General features: G+C 47.9%; 1 protein-coding gene across 3 annotated transcripts in view; it reads right to left on the minus strand.

Moving 5' to 3' along the window:
* The window catches only part of LOC129716154 (CD99 antigen-like protein 2), a 48,479-nt gene extending 38,020 nt beyond the window's left edge, over positions 1–10,459 (minus strand). For 2 of the 3 annotated variants that reach the window (XM_055666032.1, XM_055666030.1), the window contains exons 1-2: positions 10,229–10,459; positions 6,276–6,338 (exon numbers count right to left, since the gene is read on the minus strand). In XM_055666032.1, coding sequence (XP_055522007.1) covers positions 6,276–6,338; positions 10,229–10,289 — 124 coding nt within the window. In that variant the 5' untranslated portion in view covers positions 10,290–10,459. The remainder of the gene's footprint in view (positions 1–6,275; positions 6,339–10,228) is intronic. The other variant, XM_055666031.1, reaches the window with a different exon arrangement.
* Positions 10,460–22,545: the final 12,086 nt, after the last annotated feature.

The following is a 22,545-nucleotide window of genomic DNA, read 5'->3' on the forward strand; positions in this document are numbered from 1 at the left end:
CGTATCTCGAAGCCGAGAGTGCAGCAATATGGCTCACATCTCCAAATGCATTAAAACAACGGAAACTAAATTGAAATCATTCAAAGTTGGTGGTTTTGCATACAATGACGCAAGGCGGTTTCAGCAAACATTGCCTGCAATGCTAGCGGAATCGCTGTTCACCCACACAAAACCCGAATTTCCATTTTATAGCATTAATTGTAGTTCAAAGTAATTAGTTGACTGTAAAATTCACTTTGTGGACATACCAGGATCATGAAAGATATTTTGAAATACAGCTGCCTGTTTTATCAAGGGATGGGTATAGAGTCACAGGGATACAGCGTGGAGACAAGCCCTTGAGCCAAACTTGTACACATGTCCCATCTACAGTAGCCCCACCTGCCTACATTTGGCCCATATCATTCCAAGCCTGTTCTATCTATGTACCTGTCCTGTTCTTAAAGTCCATGCAAATACCTGTCGCTCCAACACCCACCACCTTTTGTGTTCTAGAAACATAGAAATTGGGCAGGAGTAGTTCGCCCTTCGAGCCTGCACCGCCATTCCGATCAAATCATACCTATCCTACCTGGCTCCATACCCTCTGATCCCCTTAGCCACAAGGGCCACATCTAACTCCCTCTTAAATATAGCCAATGAACCCTCAACTACCCTCTGTTGCAGAGAGTTCCAGAGATTCACCACTCTCTGTGTGAAAAAAGTTCTTCTCATCTCGGTGTAAAAAGGTTACCCCTCAGATTCCTATTTAATCTTTTCTCCTTCACCTTGAAGCTATGACCTCTGGAGTATCTGAGTAAACTTCAAGGCTCAAGAGTGTTTTATTGCCGTAGATCCAGAAACTGAACATTAAAGTTCTTACTTGCAGAAGCACAACAAATATGTAAACATAGTACTCTGTAAACAACACAATAATAAACAACAACAAATTTCAGTACATAAAATGAAACATAAACAATCAGTGGGTGGTGAATCTGTGGAATTCTTTGCCACTGAAGGCTGTGGAGGCCAATTCAATGGATATTTTGAAGGCGGAGATAGATAGATTCTTGATTAGGACGAGTATCAGGGGTTATGGGGAGAAGGCAGGAGAATGGGGCTAGGTGGGAAACATAGAACATAGGTGCAGGAGTAGGCCATTCGGCCCTTCGAGCCTGCACCGCCATTCAATATGATCATGGCTGATCATCCAACTCAGTATAGAAACATAGAAACATAGAAAATAGGTGCAGGAGTAGGCCATTCGGCCCTTCGAGCCTGCACCGCCATTCAATATGATCATGGCTGATCATCCAACTCAGTATCCTGTACCTGCCTTTTCTCCATACCCCCTGATCCCTTTAGCCACAAGGGCCACATCTAACTCCCTCTTAAATATAGCCAATGAACTGGCCTCAACTACATTCTGTGGCAGAGAATTCCACAGATTCACCACTGCCAGTGTGAAAAATGTTTTTCTCATCTCGGTCCTAAAATGTTTCCCCCTTATCCTTAAACTGTGACCCCTTGCTCTGGACTTCCCCAACATCGGGAACAGTCTTCCTGCATCTAGCCTGTCCAACCCCTTAAGAATTTTGTAAATTTCTATAAGATCCCCCCTTAATCTTCTAAATTCTAGCGAGTACAAGCCGAGTCTATCCAGTCTTTCTTCATATGAAAGTCCTGCCATCCCAGGAATCAGTCTGGTGAACCTTCTCTGTACTCCCTCTATGGCAAGAATGTATTTCCTCAGATTAGGAGACCAAAACTGTACGTAATACTCCAGGTGTGGTCTCACCAAGACTCCGTACAACTGCAGTAGAACCTCCCTGCTCCTATACTCAAATCCTTTTGCTATGAATGCTAACATACCATGAGCTTTCTTCACTGCCTGCTGCACCTGCATGCCTACTTTCAATGACTGGTGTACCACGACACCCAGGTCTTGTTGCATCTCCCCTTTTCTTAATCGGCCACCATTCAGATAATAGTCTACTTTCCTGTTTTTCCCACCAAAGTGGATAACCTCACATTTATCCACATTGTACTGCATCTGCCATGCATTTGCCCACTCACCCAACCTATCCAAGTCACCTTGCAGCCTCCTAGGGAGAGGTAGATCAGCCATGATTGAATAGTGGAGTAGACTTGATGGGGCCAAATGGCCTAATTCTGTTTCTATATGACCTTATAATAGCGCAAATACAAAAATTAATGCCCCCGAGTCTACATAGTTCAGTGTCTATTTGGAAGTTGAGGCGAGCGTGGGGGGACTGTTGTGAGGGAGGGGGAAGAGCAACAGGGAAAAGGCGTGGGGGGATTGTCGTGTCGTGAGGGGGGGGGGGGGGGGGAGGGGGGGAGGGGGGGGGGGGGGAAGAACAAGGGACAAAGGAGTGGGGGGGATGGGGGGACTGCCATGAGGGGGGGGGAGGTGAGGGTGGGAGGACAAAGGGGGAACTGGAACTGGGGGGGGGGGGGGGGGTCGGAGGGGTCATTTGTAGTTTGTAAGCACCCTTTATGGGTGACTATTTGCATACCTTGTGTATGCAAGCAAATCATTTCAGTGAGACTTTCCACATGTGACAATGAAGTATTCAATTCAGTGTTTAATAGCCTGATGGTTATAGGGAAGAAGGATTGTAGGGAAATGAGACACATACAGACAGATGAGATCATTTTAACACAACAAGAGATAAGATAAGAGAGTGTTTAATTGTCATGTGCATCAAAAAACACAACAACCCAGTTTACAACCCAGTGGTATGAATCTTGATTTCGCTAACTACAAGTTACCCTTGCATCCGTTCACTCTCCATCCCTCCCCCACTCAAAGTCGTACTAGTTTCAGTCGTGTTGTTGTGTCTCATTGGCTGTAATTCATTTTCACCTCGCCCACAGCTAATAATGGCCTGATTCCTTTTTATCATTTTTGCCTATCTTTCATTAATTTGTTCTATTTCCCCCTAAATCACCATCTATATCTCTCGTTTCCCTTTCCCGACTCTCAGTCTGAAGAAGGGTCTCGATCCGAAACATCACCTATTCCATTTCTCCAGAGATACAACTGTGTTAAGTAAGTAAGTAAGTAAGTAAGTTTATTGGCCAAGTATTCACATACAAGGAATTTGCCTTGGTGCTCCGCCCACAAGTAACAACATGACATCCAGTGACAGTTACGAATGACTCAGAAAACACTAAACATTAATGATAATAAAACATTAATGATAAAACACCATTGATCAAGCATGTGAACCAACAAAATACCAGATCAAAGGGAGGCTACAGATTTTTGGCTGTTGAGTAGAGCAACTACTCGTGGATAAAAACTGTTTTTATGTCTGGCTGTGGCAGCTTTGACAGTCCGGAGTCGCCTTCCAGAGGGAAGTGATTCAAAGAGTTTGTGGCCAGGGTGAGAGGGGTCAGAGATGATCTTGCCCGCTCGCTTCCTGGCGACTCTGGTTACTCATAGATATTATAATTAAACCCCCCCCATAAAATCAATAAACTTAAAAAAAAAACAATATTGGGTAGCTCCCAGTGTAATCAATATAGTTTGTAGTTTAGTTCGTGTTTGTTGTGTTCAAGACCTTGATGGCTGTTGGGAACAAGCTGTTCCTGAACCTGGAGGTCACAGTTTGAGAATGACTCCTCAATTATGGTTTAGTCTAGTTTAGATTAGGGATACAGAACGGAAACAGGCCCTTCGGCCCACCGAGTCCACGCCGACCATCAATCCCCTCACTATCCTACACACACACACTAGGGACACTTTACAATTATACCAAGCCAATTAACCTGCAAACCTGTACGTCTTTGGAGTGTGGGATCAAACCGAAGATCTCGGAGAAAACCCACGCAAGTCACGGGGAGAACGTACAAATTCCGCACAGACAAGGGGTTGGACAGGCTAGATGCAGGAAGATTGCTCCCGATGTTGGGGAAGTCCAGGACAAGGGGTCACAGTTTAAGGATAAAGGGGAAATCCTTTAAAACCGAGATGAGAAGAACTTTTTTCACACAGAGAGTGGTGAATCTCTGGAACTCTCTGCCAGAGGGTAGTTGAGGCCAGTTCATTGGCTATAATTAAGAGGGAGTTAGATGTGGCCCTTGTGGCTCAGGGGATCAGGGGGTAACCAGGTACGGGTCTGAGTGGCGCCATGATCAAGAATGGCGGCAACTCTAAGGGCCGCAGCACCACCGTTTCGCCCTACAAGGTAGTTGTGTTCAGGACTTGATAATCGTAGGGAAGTAGCCTCTCCGGAAACCTGGTGGTGTGGGATATTTTTAAGGCAGAGCCAGATACGTAGATCCTTGGTTTGTATGCATGTCAGGGGCTATGGGGAGACGGCAGGAGTATGCGGTTAAGAGGGGAAGATATATTTGCTATGATTGAATGGTGGTGTGGACCTGATGGACCAAATGGCCTGACTCTGCTCTCTTATCACTTATGAACCACAGTGGTACCATGGTAGAGTTGCTGCCTTACAGCGCCGGAGACCCGGGTTCGATCCCAACTACGGGTGCTGTCTGTACGGAGTTTGCACGTTCTCCCCGTGACCTGCGTGGGTTTTCGCCGAAAAAACTTTCCGTTTTCTCCCACGCTCCCAAGACATACAGGGTAATTGTAGGTTAGTGCTTGGTGTAGGTGTAAATTGGCCCTAGTGTTAGTGTGCAGGGATCGCTGGTCAGCGCGGACTCAAAACTAAACTTCTGTACCCAACGGAAGGAGGAGTATGTCCCGATTGGTGGGGAATCCGTGATGGACACAAAAAAAAAGCTGGAGTAACTGAGCGGTACAGACAGCATCTCTGCAGAGAAGGAATAGGTGACGGTTCGGGTCAAGACCATTCTTCATCTTTCATCCCTGATGATGGATACCATCTTCTTAGGGCAGGACCTCATGTAGATAGAAACGTAGACATAGAAAATAGGTGCAGGAGTAGGCCATTCGGCCCTTCGAGCCTGCACCGCCATTCAATGTGATCACGGCTGATCATCCAACTCAGTATCCTGTACCTGCCTTCTATCCATACCCCCTGATCCCTTTAGCCACAAGGGCCACATCCAACTCCCTCTTAAATATAGCCAACGAACTGGCCTCAACTACCTTCTGTGGCAGAGAATTCCACATATCACCACTCTCTGTGTGAAAAAAGTTTTTCTCATCTCGGATTTCCCCCTTATCCTTAAACTATGACCCCTTGTCCTGGACTTCCCCAACATCGGGAGCAATCTTCCTGCATCTAGCCTGTCCAACCCCTTAAGAATTTTGTAAGTTTCTATAAGATCCCCTCTCAATCTCCTGAATTCTAGAGAGTATAAACCAAGTCTATCCAGTCTTTCTTCATAAGACAGTCCTGACATCCCAGGAATCAGTCTGGTGAACCTTCTCTGCACTCCCCCTATGGCAATAATGTCCTTCCTCAGATTTGGAGACCAATTTGGACTTGGAGCACGGCACTGAAGGCCCCAGACCAAGTGTTGGTAAATATGACACAAAATGCTGGAGTAACTCAGCAGGACAGGGAGCATCTCTGGAGAGAAGGAATGGGCGACTGAAGATCCAGTGTGAAGAAGGGTCTCGACCTGAAACGTCACCCATTCCTTCTCACCAGAGATGCTGCCTGTCCCGCTGAGTTACTCCAGCTTTTTGTGCCTATATTCAGTGTGAACAAGCATCTGCAATTTTGTTCAGCTTGGAGATACAGCACGGAAACAGGCCCTTCAACCCACCAGGTCCGTGCCGACCAGCGATCCCCGCACACTATCACTATCCTACACGCACTAGAGATCATTTTTACATTACACCAAGCCGATTAACCTACAAACCTGCACGTCTTTGGAGTGTGGGAGGAAACCAAAGTCAATAGACAATAGGTGCAGGAGTAGGCCATTCGGCCTTTCAAGCCAGCACCGCCATTCAATGTGATCATGGCTGATCATCCCCAATCAGTACCCCGTTCCTGCCTTCTCCCCTTATCCCCTGACTCCGCTATTTTCAAGAGCCCTATCTAGCTCTCTCTTGAAAGTATCCAGAGAACCTGCCTCCACCGCCCTCTGAGGCAGAGAATTCCACAGACTCACCACTCTCTGTGAGGAAAAAGTGTTTCCTCGTCTCCGTTCTAAATGGCCTACTCCTTATTCTTAAACTGTGTGTGGGCCCTGGTTCTGGACCCCCCAACATCGGGAAGATGTTTCCTGCCTCTAGCGTGTCCAAACCCTTAACACTCATATATGTAAGGCAGCAAACTCTACTGCTGCGCCATCATGCCAATATTAATAGAGTGACTACTTACGTGTTTTTGGAGTTGGTTCATCATCACTGAACGCGTCTTCAAGGTTGAAACCACCGTCCTGTCCTGGATGGTAAAATAGAACAATTGAAATCAATTTCCACAAACCATATGTTCATATAAAACACTCAATAAACCCAACACAACAGCCATCTTTTCACAGAACATCTGCGTTAAGACCGCCTAGGCCTACACAAGCTCCCGGTTGCTACCCACTTTTACTTCCCCTCCCATTCCCACACTGACCTTTCTGTCCTGGGCCTCCTCCACTGTCACAGTGAGGCCCAGCGCAAATTGGAGAAATATTTCGCTTGGGCAGTTTACAACCCAGTGGTATGAACATTGACTTCTCTAACTTCAAGTAACCATATAACCATATAACAATTACAGCACGGAAACAGGCCATCTCGGCCCTACAAGTCCGTGCCGAACAACTTTTTTTCCCTTAGTCCCACCTGCCTGCACTCATACCATAACCCTCCATTCCCTTCTCATCCATATGCCTATCCAATTTATTTTTAAATGATACCAACGAAACTGCCTCCACCACTTCTACTGGAAGCTCATTCCACACCGCTACCACTCTCTGAGTAAAGAAGTACCCCTCATGTTACCCCTAAACTTCTGTCCCTTCATTCTGAAGTCATGTCCTCTTGTTTGAATCTTCCCTATTCTCAAAGGGAAAAGCTTGTCCACATCAACTCTGTCTATCCCTCTCATCATTTTAAAGACCTCTATCAAGTCCCCCCTTAACCTTCTGCGCTCCAGAGAATAAAGACCTAACTTATTCAACCTTTCTCTGTAACTTAGTTGTTGAAACCTAACATCACAGTATGGTACGGCAACTGCTCTGTCTCCGACCGGAAAGCACTGCAGAGGGTGGTGAAAATTGCCCAACGCATCACCGGTTCCTCGCTCCCCTCCATTGAGTCTGTCCAAAGCAAGCGTTGTCTGCGGAGGGCGCTCAGCATCGCCAAGGACTACTCTCACCCCAACCATGGACTGTTTCCCCTCCTACCATCCGGGAGGCGCTACAGGTCTCTCTGTTGCCGGACCAGCAGGTCCAGGAACAGCTTCTTTCCGGCGGCTGTCACTCTACTCAACAACGTACCTCGGTAACTGCCAATCACCCTCCCCCCCAGACACTCCTCCCACAGGAAAAAAGAAGTCTATGACTGTATGCATGTAAACAGATTTATTTATTGAAATCATATTCTATGTCGCTCTCCCAGGGAGATGCTAACTGCATTTCGTTGTCTCTGTACTGTACACTGACAATGACAATTAAAGTTGAATCTGAATCTGAATCTGAATCTAGAGGGAAGATAGACCAGAAATGCTGTTCTAACTCAGCGGATCAGGTAGCATCTCTGGAGAAAACAAATAGATGACGTTTTGGGTCAGAATATCTTCTTCAGGCTGATCCGAAACATCATCTCTTCTTTTTCTCCAATGATGCTGCCTGACCCGCTGAGTTACCCCAGCAATTTGTGTCTATCTTCGGTAAGAAACCAGCATCTGCAGCTCTTAAAGATAGCGGAGTCAAGGGATATGGGCAGAAGGCAGTAGACATAGACAATAGGTGCAGGATTGTAATCTGCCTTCCTGTTTTGCTACCAAAGTGGATTACCTAACATTTATCCACATTAAACTCATCCGCCATGCATCTGCCCACTCACCCAACCTGTCCAAGTCACCCTGCATTCTCATAGCATCCTCCTCACAGTTCACATTGCCACCCAGCTTTGTGTCATCTACAAAATTTGCCAATGTTACCTTGAAGGCAGGAACGGGGTACTGATTGTGGATGATCAGCCATGATCACAGTGAATGGCGGTGCTGGCTCGAAGGGCCGAATGGCCTACTCCTGCACCTATTGTCTATTGTCTTCCTAGACAAGGTTTAGAGGGGTATTGGGCCAAAGGCAGGCAGGTGGGACTAGTGTGGCTGGGGTATCTTGGACTGCACGGGCAAGTTGGGCCGAAGGGCCTGTTTCCATGCTGTGTGACTCTACTGTGTGTAGGTGTGCATTGTATGTAGCAGACTGGAGGACTCCAGAGTGAAAACCGCAAACTTTACAAACTATTCTGCTATTGGGAAAGGGGGAGATGCAGCGAGACCTGGGTGTCATGGTACACCAGTCATTGAAGGTAGGCATGCAGGTGCAGCAGGCAGTAAAGAAAGCGAATGGTATGTTAGCTTTCATTGCAAAAGGATTTGAGTATAGGAGCAGGGAGGTTCTACTGCAGTTTGTACAGGGTCTTGGTGAGACCACACCTGGAGTATTGCGTACAGTTTTGGTCTCCAAATCTGAGGAAGGACATTATTGCCATAGAGAGAGTGCAGAGACGGTTCACCAGACTGATTCCTGGGATGTCAGCACTGTCTTATGAAGAAAGACGGGATAAACTTGGTTTATACTCTCTAGAATTTAGGAGATTGAGGGGGGATCTTATAGAAACTTACAAAATTCTTAAGGGGTTGGACAGGCTAGATGCAGGAAGATTGTTCCCAATGTTAGGGAAGTCCAGGACAAGGGGTCACAGCTTAAGTATAAGGGGGAAATCCTTTAAAACCGAGATGAGAAGAACTTTTTTTCACACAGAGAGTGGTGAATCTCTGGAACTCTCTGCCACAGAGGGTAGTTGAGGCCAGTTCATTGGCTATATTTAAGAGGGAGTTAGATGTGGCCCTTGTGGCTAAGGGGATCAGGGGGTATGGAGAGAAGGCAGGTACGGGATACTGAGTTGGATGATCATCAGCCATGATCATATTGAATGGCGGTGCAGGCTCGAAGGGCCGAATGGCCTCTACTCCTGCACCTAATTTCTATGTTTCTATATTTCCAAGCATGGTTTATTTTGCACAGAAACTATATTGAATTGCACAATGCACAGAAAACGGAGCACAGCACCACTTAAACATAGCTCGTTCCTCCTTCTTGCAGGCAGCTCCTGGGCAAGAAGGGGTTCTGAGGTTTTATAGCTCGATTGACCAGTAATCCCACTACACCTGCACCAGGTATTGCACCAATTTCTGTTCCTGTCCAAGGCTCCTACACACTGCAAGTTTTAAGAAACCCCCCCTGCCTGTCCTGCCTCCCCTCTCCCCCACCTCGCCTTCCCTCCTATCAGTCTGAAGCAGGGTCCTGACTCAAAAGCCTCACTTATCCATGTACCCCCAGAGATGCTGCCTGACCCGCCGAGTTACTCCAGCACTCTGTGGATTTATGGAATTCCCTGCCACAGAGGGCAATGGAGCCCAAATCACTGGATGGATTTAAGAGAGAGTTAGATAGAGCTCTAGGGGCTAGTGGAGACAAGGGATATGGGGAGAAGGCAGGCACGGGTTATTTATAGGGGACGATCAGCCATGATCACAATGAATGTCGGTGCTGGCTCAAAGGGCCGAACGGCCTCCTCCTGCACCTATTTTCTATGTTTCTATGTGTCTATTTCTGAAACGTCACCTATCCTTGTTCTGCAGAGATGCCGCTGAGTCGTTGAGTCATCGTGCAGGCCCTTCGGCCCAATTTGCCAAAATATCCCACCCCCACTAGTCCCACCTGCCTGCATGTTGGCCCGCATATCCCTCCATGTACCCGTCTAAAGAACTAGGGCCTCAACCCCATTCCTTCTCTCCAGAGACGCTGCCTGTCCCCGCTGAGTTACTCCAGCTTTCTGCGTCTATCTTCGGTCTAAACCAGCATCTGCTGTTCCTTCCTTCCTTCCTACCTTCCTGTCTGAAAGTTCATGATATTACCCCAGAACTTGTGCCCATCTGCTAATTCTACTGTGTCCAAATCACCCCCCTCTCTGCCCTCGATTTGCCAATGTCTTTGCAAGGAACGCCTTTGTTGGCAAGAGTCTTAAAAATGCGCATTGAATCACCCAGAGAAAAAAAAGACTTGAAACAAGCAACCTCATGACTGACTAGTAATTACATTAAAGTCTCACCGTTCACTCTGACAGCGACCAGCGCCAGGCAGGCGACCAGTATATGTCTCCAAATCAACATCGCGTGAAGGGAAGGGGGAGGCAAACGCCACTAGCTTCTTCCCTGCTTCGCACCGACTCTCGCCTGCCTGCAAAATAAATTAATGCCAGGAGCTATTTTTGGCCAGCAAACTCCCAGCAGCGAAGTGGAACCAAGTCTCTCTCACTCGCTCTCTGTGTCAGTCTAAGTTGACTGACGGGGACCTCCGTCAATAGGAACAGAGATTGTCGGGCAGTGTTGCCAGACTCCGCCTGGTTTATACATTGAGAGTTGTGCAGAAAGGAACTGCAAATGCTGGTCTACAACGGAGATAGACACAAAATGCTGGAGTAACTCAGCGGGGCAGGCAGCATCTCTGGAGAGAAGGCATGGGTGACGTTTCAGGGTCGAGACCCTTCTTCAGGCTGAGACTCAGGGGAAAGTGGGATTCAAAAGAGAGTTAGATAGAGTTTTCTTATAGAAACTTACAAAATTCTTATGGGGTTGGACAGGCTAGATGCAGGAAGATTGCTCCAGATGTTGGGGAAGTCCAGGACAAGGGGTCACAGCTTAAGGATAAGAGGGAAATCCTTTAAAACTGAGATGAGAAGAACTTTTTTCACACAGAGAGTGGTGAATCTCTGGAACTCTCTGCCACAGAGGGTAGTCGAGGCCAGTTCATTGGCTATATTTAAGAGGGAGTTAGATGTGGCCCTTGTGGCTAAGGGGATCAGATTCAGATTCAGATTCAATTTTAATTGTCATTGTCAGTGTACAGTACAGAGACAACAAAATGCATTTAGCAATTTAGCATCTCCCTGGAAGAGCGACATAGCAAATGAATTGAATAAATAATAATAAGTGTCCGGGGGGGGGGGGGGGGGGGGGGTGGTGATTGGCAGTCACCGAGGTACGTTGTGAGTAGAGTGACAGCCGCCGGAAATGGAGGGTATGGAGAGAAGGCAGGTACGGGATACTGAGTTGGATGATCAGCCATGATCATATTGAATGGCGGTGCAGGCTCGAAGGGCCGAATGGCCTACTCCTGCACCTAATTTCTATGTTTCTATAGAGCTCTAGGGGCTAGTGGAGTCGAGGGGGTATGGGGAGAAGGCAGGAATGGGGTATTGATTGTGGATGATCAGCCATAATCACATTGAATGGCGGTGCTGGCTCGAGGGGCCGAATGGCCTACACCTGCTTCTATGTTTCTATGTTTCTATACAACATGAACTTAGTACTTGCAGAGGTGTCAGTTGCTCGATCGTACATACCTTCTTTCCTTCTCTCCAGAGATGGCGGTCACGGTGGCACAGCGGTAGAGTTGCTGCCTTACAGCAAAATGCAGCACCAGAGACCCGGGTGCTGTCTGTACGGAGTTGGCACGCTCTCCCCGTGATCTGCGTGGGTTTGTTTTCATCTGAGATCTTCGGTTTCCTCCCACACTCCAAAGAACCTGTATGTTAATATCCTTGATTAATTGGTTTGATAAAAATGTAGAATTGTCCAAGTTGGCGATATGCAGAGTACTGCCCTGCCGACTACAACATTCAGAAGGGTACTGCCTGTCCCGCTGAGTTACTCCAGTTTGTTTTGTGTAAACCTTCTGACCTGGTGGTTTTCAGTGGAAGTGAGTATATTTCACCCAGAGAGTTGTGAATCTGTGGAATTCTCCGACACAGAACGCAGTGGCGAGCAATGTACTAGATATTTTCAAGAGAGAGTTCGATTTAGCTCTTAGGGCTAAAGGAAGGAATGTGGGGAGAAAGCAGGAACGGGGTACAGATTGGGGATGATCAGCCATGATCATATTGAATGGATGTGCTGGCTCGAAGGGCCGAATGGCCTACTGCCACCAAGGACGGCCGGATGTACTCAGCGGCGGTGGAAAGCATCTTGTCCGGGAACATTACCATCTGGTTCGGGAATTGCTCTGCCAAGGACAAGAAGGCTCTGCAGAGAGTAGTGCGTTCGGCCAAACGCACTATGGGAACTTCACTCACCCCCCTGCAGGAACTATACAACAGGAGGTGCAACTCCAGAGCAAACAAAATCATGAGAGACCCCTTCCACCCCTGCAACGGACTGTTCCAGCCGCTACGGTCAGGCAAACGCCTCCGTTGCCATGCAGTGAGAACGGAGAGGTTGAGAAGGAGTTTCTTCCCAGAGGCCATTCGGACTGTAAACGCCTTTCTCACCAGGGACTAACTGTACAGAACGTTTTTCCTTCTATTATTTATTATGTAAAATAATATGTGTGTTATGATTGTGTTTATAATTTGTTTGGTTGTTTTGTTGTTCCGCGAGCATTGCCACTTTCATTTCACTGCACATCTCGTATGTGTATGTGACAAATAAACTTGACTTGACTTGACTTGACTTGATGTACAGGCCCTCTTGCCGTGATGATCGAACCTCTGACGTCGGGATGGTCGAACACACTCTGCGTGCCCGAATCGGCCACTTTCCCACCGGAGACCGCGGCTACAGGATGTTATCGGCCACAGGCCGGCGGTCGGAGCTCTTGAACTACTATCTACCTCATTGGTGACCTTCCAACTAAGATTGTTAAGGGCTTGGACACGCTGGAGGCAGGAAGCATGTTCCCGATGTTGGGGGAGTCCAGAACCAGGGGCCACAGTTTAAGAATAAGGGATAAGCCATTTAGAACGGAGACAAGGAAACCTTTTTTCTCACAGAGAGTGGCGAGTCTGTGGAATTCCCTGCCTCAGAGGGCGGTGGAGGCCGGTTCTCTGGATGCTTTCAAGAGAGAGCTAGATAGGGCTCTTAAAGATAGCGGAGTCAGGGGATATGGGGAGAAGGCAGGAACGGGGTACTGATTGGGGATGATCACATTGAATGGCGGTGCTGGCTCGAAGGGACGAATGGCCTACATCTGCACCTATTGTCTATGTCTATTGTCTATCGTTGATTGGACTTTACTAATCGTTAGCCCTTTTCATGTGTCACTGTAAATGGCTGGATGGTAATCATGTATTGTTTTTCCACTGACTGGATAGCACACAACAAAAAGTTTTTCACTGTACCTCGGTACACGTGGCAATACACGAAACTGAACTGAGCAAGCGATCTGGACAAAATGCTGGAGTAACTCAGCGGGACGGGCAGCAACTATAAGAGAAGGATTTTTTTTAATTCCATTTTTTTTTTCTAATTGGTCAGCAAGAACTCAATACGTAAGAAGTATTTAAGTAGATATTCAAACTACAAAGAGGTAACAATATTCTGGTATGAAATAGCCTTCCTTCAGAATTGCAAATGTCCTCAAGGAGTAGGTGAGATCCTTTTTGGGTCGAGACCGGTCAGACTAAGTGTCAGTGGAGAGGGGGAAATGGAGATATGGGATGGGTGCAGAGAGAATAGAAGGTGTTTTTCAGCCCTGGCTGAATGACTTCTAATCTTGTGTGTGGACTCGATGAGAAGAAGAAGTGTGGACACAGGCCCTTCAGCCCACCAAATCCATTCCGGCCCCCCACAGCCAATCTGTTCTTGATCAATCCTAGATTAGAACGGGTGTCAAGGTTTATGGAGAGGGCAGGAAAATGGGATTAGGAGGCAGTGATCAGCCATGATTGAATGGCAGAGTAGACTTGATGGGCCGAATGGCCTAATTCTACTCTTATAACCTGTGGACCTGTTCACACACACTGGTTCTTTTTGTCAAACTCCGTAGAGACAGCACTCGTAGTCAGGATCGAATCCAAGTCTCAGGGGCTCTAACTTTGTGCCACTGTGCCATCCCTCAGTGTGATTAGCTATAGTTTTTGTAGTTTTAGAGATACAGCGTGGAAACAGGCCCTTCAGCCCATCGAGTCGGTGCCGGCCACAATCCGCATATATACTAGTTCCATCCTACACACTAGGGACAATTTACAGAAGCCAATAAACCTGTAAACCTGCACGTCTCCGGAAAGTGGGAGGAAACTGGGGTATCTGGAGAAAACCCACACGGTCACAGGGAAAAGGTACAAATTCTGTAACGACAACAACCGGGTCACTTGTGCTGTAATAGAAACATAGAAACATAGAAAATAGGTGCAGGAGGAGGCCATTCGGCCCTTCGAGCCAGCACTGCCATTCATTGTGATCATGGCTAATCATCCCCGATCAATAACCCATGCTTGCCTTTAATAGTCAATAGTCAAGAGTCAATTTAATTGTCATTTGGACCCCTTGAGGTCCAAACGAAATGCCGTTTCTGCAGCCATACATTACAAACAAATAGACCCCAGACACAACATAATTACATTTTACATAAACATCCATCACATCGCTGTGATGGAAGGCCAAAAAAAACGTATCTCTCCACTGCACTCTCCCCCCCCCCCCCCCCGATGACAGAGTCAAAGTCAAAGCCCCCGGCTGGCGATGGCAATTGTCCCGCGGCCATTAAAGCCACGCCGGGTGGTGCGAGGTCGCACACCGGGTCTTGATGTTGGAGCCCCCGGTGTGCGCTCGCAGAGTCCCACGGCCATTCCAAGCCGCGCGGGGCAGTGATGTTAGGCCCCGCTCCAGGAGCTCTTCAACCCCGCAACTCGGGCGGGAGAAGTCGCCGTTGCAGGAGCCCCGAAAAGCGGTCTCCCTCCAGGGGCTCCCGGTGCCGCCGTCCGCAGACCCGCAGTTGCAGCCTCCGAATCAGCAGCAGCAGCAGCGCTCCACCACCGCTCCACCCGCTCCGGACTCGGCCAGCCCCGCGACGGATATGGGGAGAAGCCTTCTCCCCATATCCCTTGACTCCACTAGCCCCTAGAGCTCTATCTAACTCTCTCTTAAATCCATCCAGTGGCTTGGGCTCCACTGCCCTCTGTGGCAGGGAATTCCACAAACTCACAACTCTCTGGGTGAAAAAAAATGTTCTCACCTCAGTCTTAAATGACCTCCCCTTTATTCTAAGACCGTGGCCCCTGGTTCTGGTCTAAGGCAGCGACTCTACCGCTGCGCCATCATGCTGCCAAAAGTTTACTTTAGAGATACAGCGATAGAAACAGGACCTTCGGCCCACCGAGTCCATCTTGGCCATCGATCACCCTTTCACACCAGTTCCATGTTGTCCCATTTCTCATCCACTCCCTACATACTAGGGTCAATGTTATACCAGGGTCGGCTAACCTACAAAAGCCGTTCGTCTTTTGGGATGAGGGAGGAAACCGGAGCACCCGAAGACAATCTGTGCGGTCAAAGGGAAACGTGCAAACTCCACACAGACAGAGTGGTGAATCTCTGGAACTCTCTGCCACAGAGGGTAGTTGAGGCCAGTTCATTGGCTATATTTAAGAGGGAGTTAGATGTGGCCCTTGTGGCTAAGGGAATCAGGGGGTATGGAGAGAAGGCAGGTACGGGATACTGAGTTGGATGATCAGCAATGATCATATTGAATGGCTGTGCAGGTTCGAAGGGCCGAATAGCCTACTCCTGCACCTAATTTCTATGTTTCTATGACAGACACCCATCCAGAGATGCAACTAAATCTAAAGTAGCTATTTCTTCCCAATAACCCTTTCTGGCTTAAGTCCTCCCTCCACCACCTCCAGTTTAAATTCCATTTGGAATATTTTGGAGGACCATGAACCTGGGGTCAGGATCGAACCTGGGTCCCTGGCGCTGTGAGGCAGTTGCTCTACCCGCTGCACCACCATGCTGCAGGGAGAATGACTTCCCACTGTGAGAATGTTTTTAGAAACAGTTGGTTAAATGCCTGTCGTTTAGAAGTAAAATTGAGGAATTCAAAGCATTGAGCAAAAGCTTCCATTTTGCAAACGCTGCAAGGTTGTGTTTCCAGTTTGCTTTAGTGGTTAAAACAGCCGTGCCAAGCAAGCAAGCAAGCAAATTATAGAGGTGAGTCATCGGAGAACTTGGAATAGAGTGAGGTGAAAACAATCCGGATCGCTGCAAGTAAGAAAGTACTAACACATCCAGAGCCAAGGACCAGAGAGACAGGCCCTTTGGCCCATCATTTACAAGCAAGGAACTGCAGATGCAGGTTTACAAAAAAAAAAAAATGAGAGACTCTGGACACAGAAAAGGCTGCAGTAAATCAGCGGTTCATAGAAACATAGAAAATAGGTGCAGGAGTAGGCCATTCGGTCCTTCGAGCCTGCACCGCCATTCAATATGATCATGGCTGATCATCCAACTCAGTATCCTGTACCTGCCTTCTCTCCATACCCCCTGATCCCCTTAGCCACAAGGGCCACATCTAACTCCCTCTTAAATATAGCAAATGAACTGGCCTCAACTACCTTCTGTGGCATAGAATTCCACAGATTCTCCACTCTCTGTTTGAAAAGTGTTTTCCTCATCTCGGTCCTAAAAGACTTCCCTCTTATCCTTAAACTGTGACGCCTAGTTCTGGACTTCCCCAACATCGGGAACAATCTTCCTGCATCTAGCCTGTCCAACCCCTTAAGAATTTTGAAAGTCTATAAGATCCCCCCTCAATCTTCAAAATTCTAGTGAGTACAAGCCGAGTCTATCCAGTCTTTCTTCATATGACAGTCCTGACATCCCAGGAATCAGATGAACCTTCTCTGTACTGCCTCTATGGCAAGAATGTCTTTCCTCAGATCAGGAGACCAAAACTGCATGCAATACTCCAGGTGTGGTCTCACCAAGACCCTGTACAACTGCTGTAGAACCTCCCTGCTCCTATACTCAAATCCTTTTGCTATGAATGCCAGTCATAGCAGGGTCAGCGGGTCAGGCAACATCTCTGGAGGGAAGGTATGGGTGACGTTTCGGTCAAGACCCTTAACCAGACTAGCTCACATCTCTTCCAGTTTTCTCACCCCCACCCCACAATCGGTCTGAAAAAGACTCCCGACCAGAAACATAGAAACATAGAAACATAGGTGCAGGAGTAGGCCATTCGGCCCTTCGAGCCTGCACCGCCATTCAATATGATCATGGCTGATCATCCAACTCAGTATCCCGTACCTGCCTTCTCTCCATACCCCCTGATCCCCTTAGCCACAAGGGCCACATCTAACTCCCTCTTAAATATAGCCAATGAACTGGCCTCAACTACCCTCTGTGGCAGAGAGTTCCAGAGATTCACCACTCTCTGTGTGAAAAAAGTTCTTCTCATCTCGGTTTTAAAGGATTTCCCCCTTATCCTTAAGCTGTGACCCCCTTGTCTTGGACTTCCCTAACATCGGGAACAATCTTCCTGCATCTAGCCTGTCCAACTCCTTAAGAATTTTGTAAGTTTCTATAAGATCCCCTCTCAATCTCCTAAATTCTAGAGAGTATAAACCAAGTCCTACCCATCCATGTCACCCATCCATGTCTTCCAGAGATGCTGCCTCACCCGCTGAGTCAGTTCAGCATTATATGCCTTTGTTTAATGTACACCTGGAATGAGTCAAGATTGAGTCATTTTTCTCTGTTATGGAGTGAAATTGTCAAAATACCATTGCCAGCAGGATTTCCACTCGTGAGTCATGCAGTAATGATTAGCAACTCGAAAGTTAAACATGCAAATTCCATCACTCAGCTTTTAAAGGGGAAGTCTGGACTTTGGCGTGGCAGAACTGACATGGAAAATCAATTGAACATTTAAAAAATACCAACTATTTTTTTTATTCCAGATTATAGCAATCTGAAATTGCAGCGTAAACTTGCTGGAAAGGCTCAGCAGCGCAGGCAGCAGCTCGGGGAAGAGAAAACATTTGCATTTCAGCTGCAGAACTCTTTGTTGCTGGGAAAGTGAACCACAAGCTGGCTATTTATTGTCGAGAGGGTGGGGCACGGGTGATGAGGCCTCGGGGATTATGTCTGACAGGGTGGGGCCCAGGTTGCCATGGTGAGCGTAAAGTGTAGAGACCTATTTGCTTTGTGGAGAGAGAGAGAGAGTGAGAAAGAGGAGAGAGAGAGGTGTGTGGGAGAGAGAGTGAGAGGGGTGTGGGAGAGAGAGTGTGTGAGAGGGAGAGGTGAGGGGCGGGTATGAGAGAGGGGGGGGGGGAGAGAGAGAGTGAGAAAGAGACTATAAATTCTGTAGCCTCCCTTTGATCTGGTATTTTGTTGGTTCACATGCTTGATCAATGGTGTTTTATCATGAATGTTTTATTATTATTAATGTTTAGTGTTTTCTGAGTCATTCGTAACTGTCACTGTATGTCCTGTTGTTACTTGTGGGTGGAGCACCAAGGCAAATTCCTTGTATGTGAATACTTGGCCAATAAACTTACTTACTTACTTAAGAGAGGGGTGTGAGAGAGATGTGAGAGAGAGAGAGAGACTCTCAGATAATAAATATCCAGAAACAGTAATAGGTGACACAGGCTCCCCTCCCCCCCCCCACCCCCCCCCCCCCCCCCCCCCCCCCCGGGTCCCATCTTTGTTCTCGACTGCGCCCCCTGCATAGGCTTCCCCCAGTTGCGGGAGGTGTTACGTTCCAGCTATGTACAAGTCGTTGGTTAGGATGCAGCTGGACTATAGTGTGCAGTTCTGGATGTCTCGCCACAGGAAGGATGTAATTAAACCCACAGAGTCGATGCAGAAAAGAGTCACGAAAACCTTGTTTGAACGGGTGTTCAGATTCAGATTCAGATTCAATTTTAATTGTCATTGTCAGTGTACAGTACAGAGACAACGAAATGCATTTAGCATCTCCCTTGAAGAGCGACATAGCAAACGATTTGAATAAATAATAATAAGTGTCCGGGGGAGGGGGGAGTGGTGATTGGCAGTCACCGAGGTACGTTGTTGAGTAGAGTGACAGCCGCCGGGAAGAAGCTGTTCCTGGACCTGCTGGTTCGGCAACGGAGAGACCTGTAGCGCCTCCCGGATGGTAGGAGGGTAAACAGTCCATGGTTGGGGTGAGAGCAGTCCTTGGCGATGCTGAGCGCCCTCCGCAGACAACGCTTGCTTTGGACAGACTCAATGGAGGGGAGCGAGGAACCGGTGATGCGTTGGGCAATTTTCACCACCCTCTGCAATGCCTTCCGGTCGGAGACAGAGCAGTTGCCATACCATACTGTGATGCAGTTGGTAAGGATGCTCTCGATGGTTCAGCGGTAGAAGTTCACCAGGATCTGAGGAGACAGATGGACCTTCTTCAGTCTCCTCAGGAAGAAGAGACACTGATGAGCCTGCTTGATCAGAGTAGAGGTATTGTGGGTCCAAGAGAGGTCATCGGAGATGTTGACTCCCAGGAACCTGAAGCTAGAAACACGTTCCACCTCCGTCCCGTTAATGTGGATGGGGGTGTGCGTGCCGCTTCTGGACTTCCTGAAGTCTACAATGAGCTCCTTGGTCTTCTTGGAGTTAAGGGCCAGGTTGTTGTCAGCGCACCATGCTGCTAAGTGCTGGACCTCCTCCCTGTAGGCCAGCTCATCGTTGTTGCTGATGAGGCCAATCACCGTTGTATCATCTGCATACTTGATGATGGTGTTAGTACCATGTACAGGTGTGCAGTCATAGGTGAAGAGGGAGTAGAGGAGGAGGCTCAGCACACAGCCCTGTGGAACGCCGGTGTTCAGGGTGAGGGTTGAAGAGGTGTGCTTGTCTAACCTCACAGACTGGGGTCTGTTGGTTAGAAAGTCCAGTATCCAGTTGCAGAGGGAGGGGTCGATGCCCAGGTTACCGAGTTTGGTGATCAGTTTTGATGGTATAATGGTGTTGAATGCTGAGCTGTAATCGATGAACAGCATTCTTACGTAAGTGTCTCTGTTGTCGAGGTGGGAGAGGGCGGAGTGAAGTGCCATTGAGATGGCATCCTCCATACTCCTGTTCTTGCGGTAGGCAAACTGATAGGGATCCAGTGTGGGGGGTAGGCAGCTTTTGAGGTGTGCCAGGACCAGCCTCTCGAAGCACTTGGTGATGATGGGGGTAAGTGCAACTGGGCGGAAGTCGTTGAGGCTTGCCGCAGTGGAGTGTTTTGGCACCGGCACGATGGAGGTGGCTTTAAGGCAAGTGGGGACAACTGCTTGGGCAAGTGACAGGTTAAAAGGGGAAGTGGATAGGTTTAGGAATGTTTTCCCCCGATCAAGCTAGAGGTACAGAAGTGTGAAAACGTACAACTCCGGATTCAGGGACAGTTTGTTCCCAGCTGTTATCAGACAACTGTACCACCCTACCACCAACGAGAGAGCGGCCGTGAGCTACCATCTACCTCATTGGAGACCCCCAGACTATCTTTAATCGCAATCTATCGGACTTTGTCTTGCACAAAACCTTATTCACTTTATTCCCTTTATCATGTATATATACACTGTGGACGGCTCGATTGTAATCATGGATTGTCTTTCCACTGACTGGTTAGCACGCAACGAAAGTTTGTCACTGTACCTCGTTGACAAGAAACTAAACTAAAGGGCCTGTCCCACTTGGGCGACCTAATCCGCGAGTTCTGCGAGCTTGCCCTAGACTCATACTCGCAGCATGGTCGACACGAGGTCGTAGGAGGTCTTCATAACTCTCTTCCATGCTCGAGAGTGGTCTCCGCGTACTCGAGGCCTCAACTAGGCCATGGTAAAAAATGCCTGCGAGTTAAAAAAAGGTCGCCATGGAAAAAAATCGATACTTTTTTAACTCGTAGGTTTAGTTGTAGTAGGTCGGCATGTTAGTCGTAGGTAATCAAGGGTTGTCGAAGGTAGTTGTAGATAGTCTTCATCATAGTTGAAGGTAGGTCGAAGGGGGTTGGCTTCACTCTCCACTATGCGCTGTCCAATTTCCCCAAAGTTAGTTGTAGCTAGTTTTCAACAGTTGAAGGAGGTCTTCAACATGTCATTTTTTCAAACTCTTCTAAACTTGCCAATTAGGTCGCCCAAGTGGGACAGCCCCTTAAACTGAAAAATAGGAAGAGTAGGAAATAGCTGGCATATGAGATAAACCCCTTCAGTATAGTTGAACTTATTGGTATAACACCAAGTAGTTTTGGCTCTGGGCTCTACTGCTCAAATATAAGGACCCTTAACTGCTGCTGAGTACAATTGGGAACATCCTCTTGGAGTGGATTCAGAATGTAAGACTTCATTGAAGAGCCAACACTCGTTCTCAAGAGTCAAGATTCAAGAGTGTTTTACTGTCAGATGTCCCAAGACAAATTTTTACTTGCAGCAGCACAACAGATACGTAAACATAGACACAAACAAGCTGGAGTAATGCAGCGTCACATTGGAAGGGTCTCGACCTGAAACATCACCCATTCCATCTCTCCTTAGATGCTGCCTGTCCCGCTGAGTTAAGGGCCTGTCCCACTTGTATGCGATTGCAAGCGTTTGGCGCTACCAAACGTGGTCGCTTGAGGCGTTCTGCCGCGCGGGGCCAGTCCCACTCGAAGCGGGGAGGCGTATGGAGTTGTGCGGGGCTGGTCCCGACATCGGGAGGGGCTCCGAAAATCCTACACTGTCTGAAAATTTCACGCACCAACAGGCGCATTGAGGGCGTACGCAGTGTCTTGACGACGTACGCCTAGCGCGTGGCGTTGCGCGATGACATCACCGCCCCGCGTGGCGTTGCGTAATGACGTCACCGCCCGACGCCCAAATTCAGTCGGACCGCCTCCTGCCCAGCTGATTGGTGAGTATGATGCAAATTACGTAACCCGCAAACTTCGTGCGAACATAGCACGAACTCCGCTTCCGTTTGGTCGCGCCAAACGCATGCAAGTGGGACAGGCCCTTATCTCCTACTTTTTGTGTCTTTCTTCAGATTAAACCAGCAACAGCAGTTCCTTCCTACACAGATATAAGTAAACATAGTACCTTGTAATAAGCATCATAAAATCAGAAAGGTTCAGTGCATATATCAGGGGTCAAGGAAAGAGCCTTCACGTCGATCGCAGCCATGTCTCCACCAATCTTTCCTCCACCCCACACAAGAAGCAAAAGAAGCAACAAGACAGAGACGTGTGTTCTGCTCTGGCTCAACAACTTCTAATCCTGTGTGTGGACTCGATAAGAAGAAGTGCATGGATTTTTTTTTAAACTGATAAATAAACAAACTATAATAGTGCAAAGTCAAAAATAATGCCCCCAAGACTATGCAGCTCAGAGCCTATGTGGAGGTTGTTGAATGTTTTGGTTTAGTCTATTGTCACGTGTACCGAGGTACAGTGAAAACTTTTGTTGCGCGCTAACCAGTCAGCGGAAAGGCAATACACGATTACAATCGGAACATTTACTGTGTACAGATACATGGTAAAGGGAATAACCGGGATGTGCATAGATTGGGTAGTTGGGGGGGGGGGGGGGGGGGGGCAGTCTCAGTCTACCCCACGACAGAAGGGGGGGGGGTAGTAGTACAGTTTGATAGCCACAGGGAAGAAGGTTCTCCT

This window comes from Leucoraja erinacea, unplaced genomic scaffold, assembly GCF_028641065.1.
Source record: "Leucoraja erinacea ecotype New England unplaced genomic scaffold, Leri_hhj_1 Leri_175S, whole genome shotgun sequence".
NCBI classification, from domain to species: domain Eukaryota; kingdom Metazoa; phylum Chordata; class Chondrichthyes; order Rajiformes; family Rajidae; genus Leucoraja; species Leucoraja erinaceus.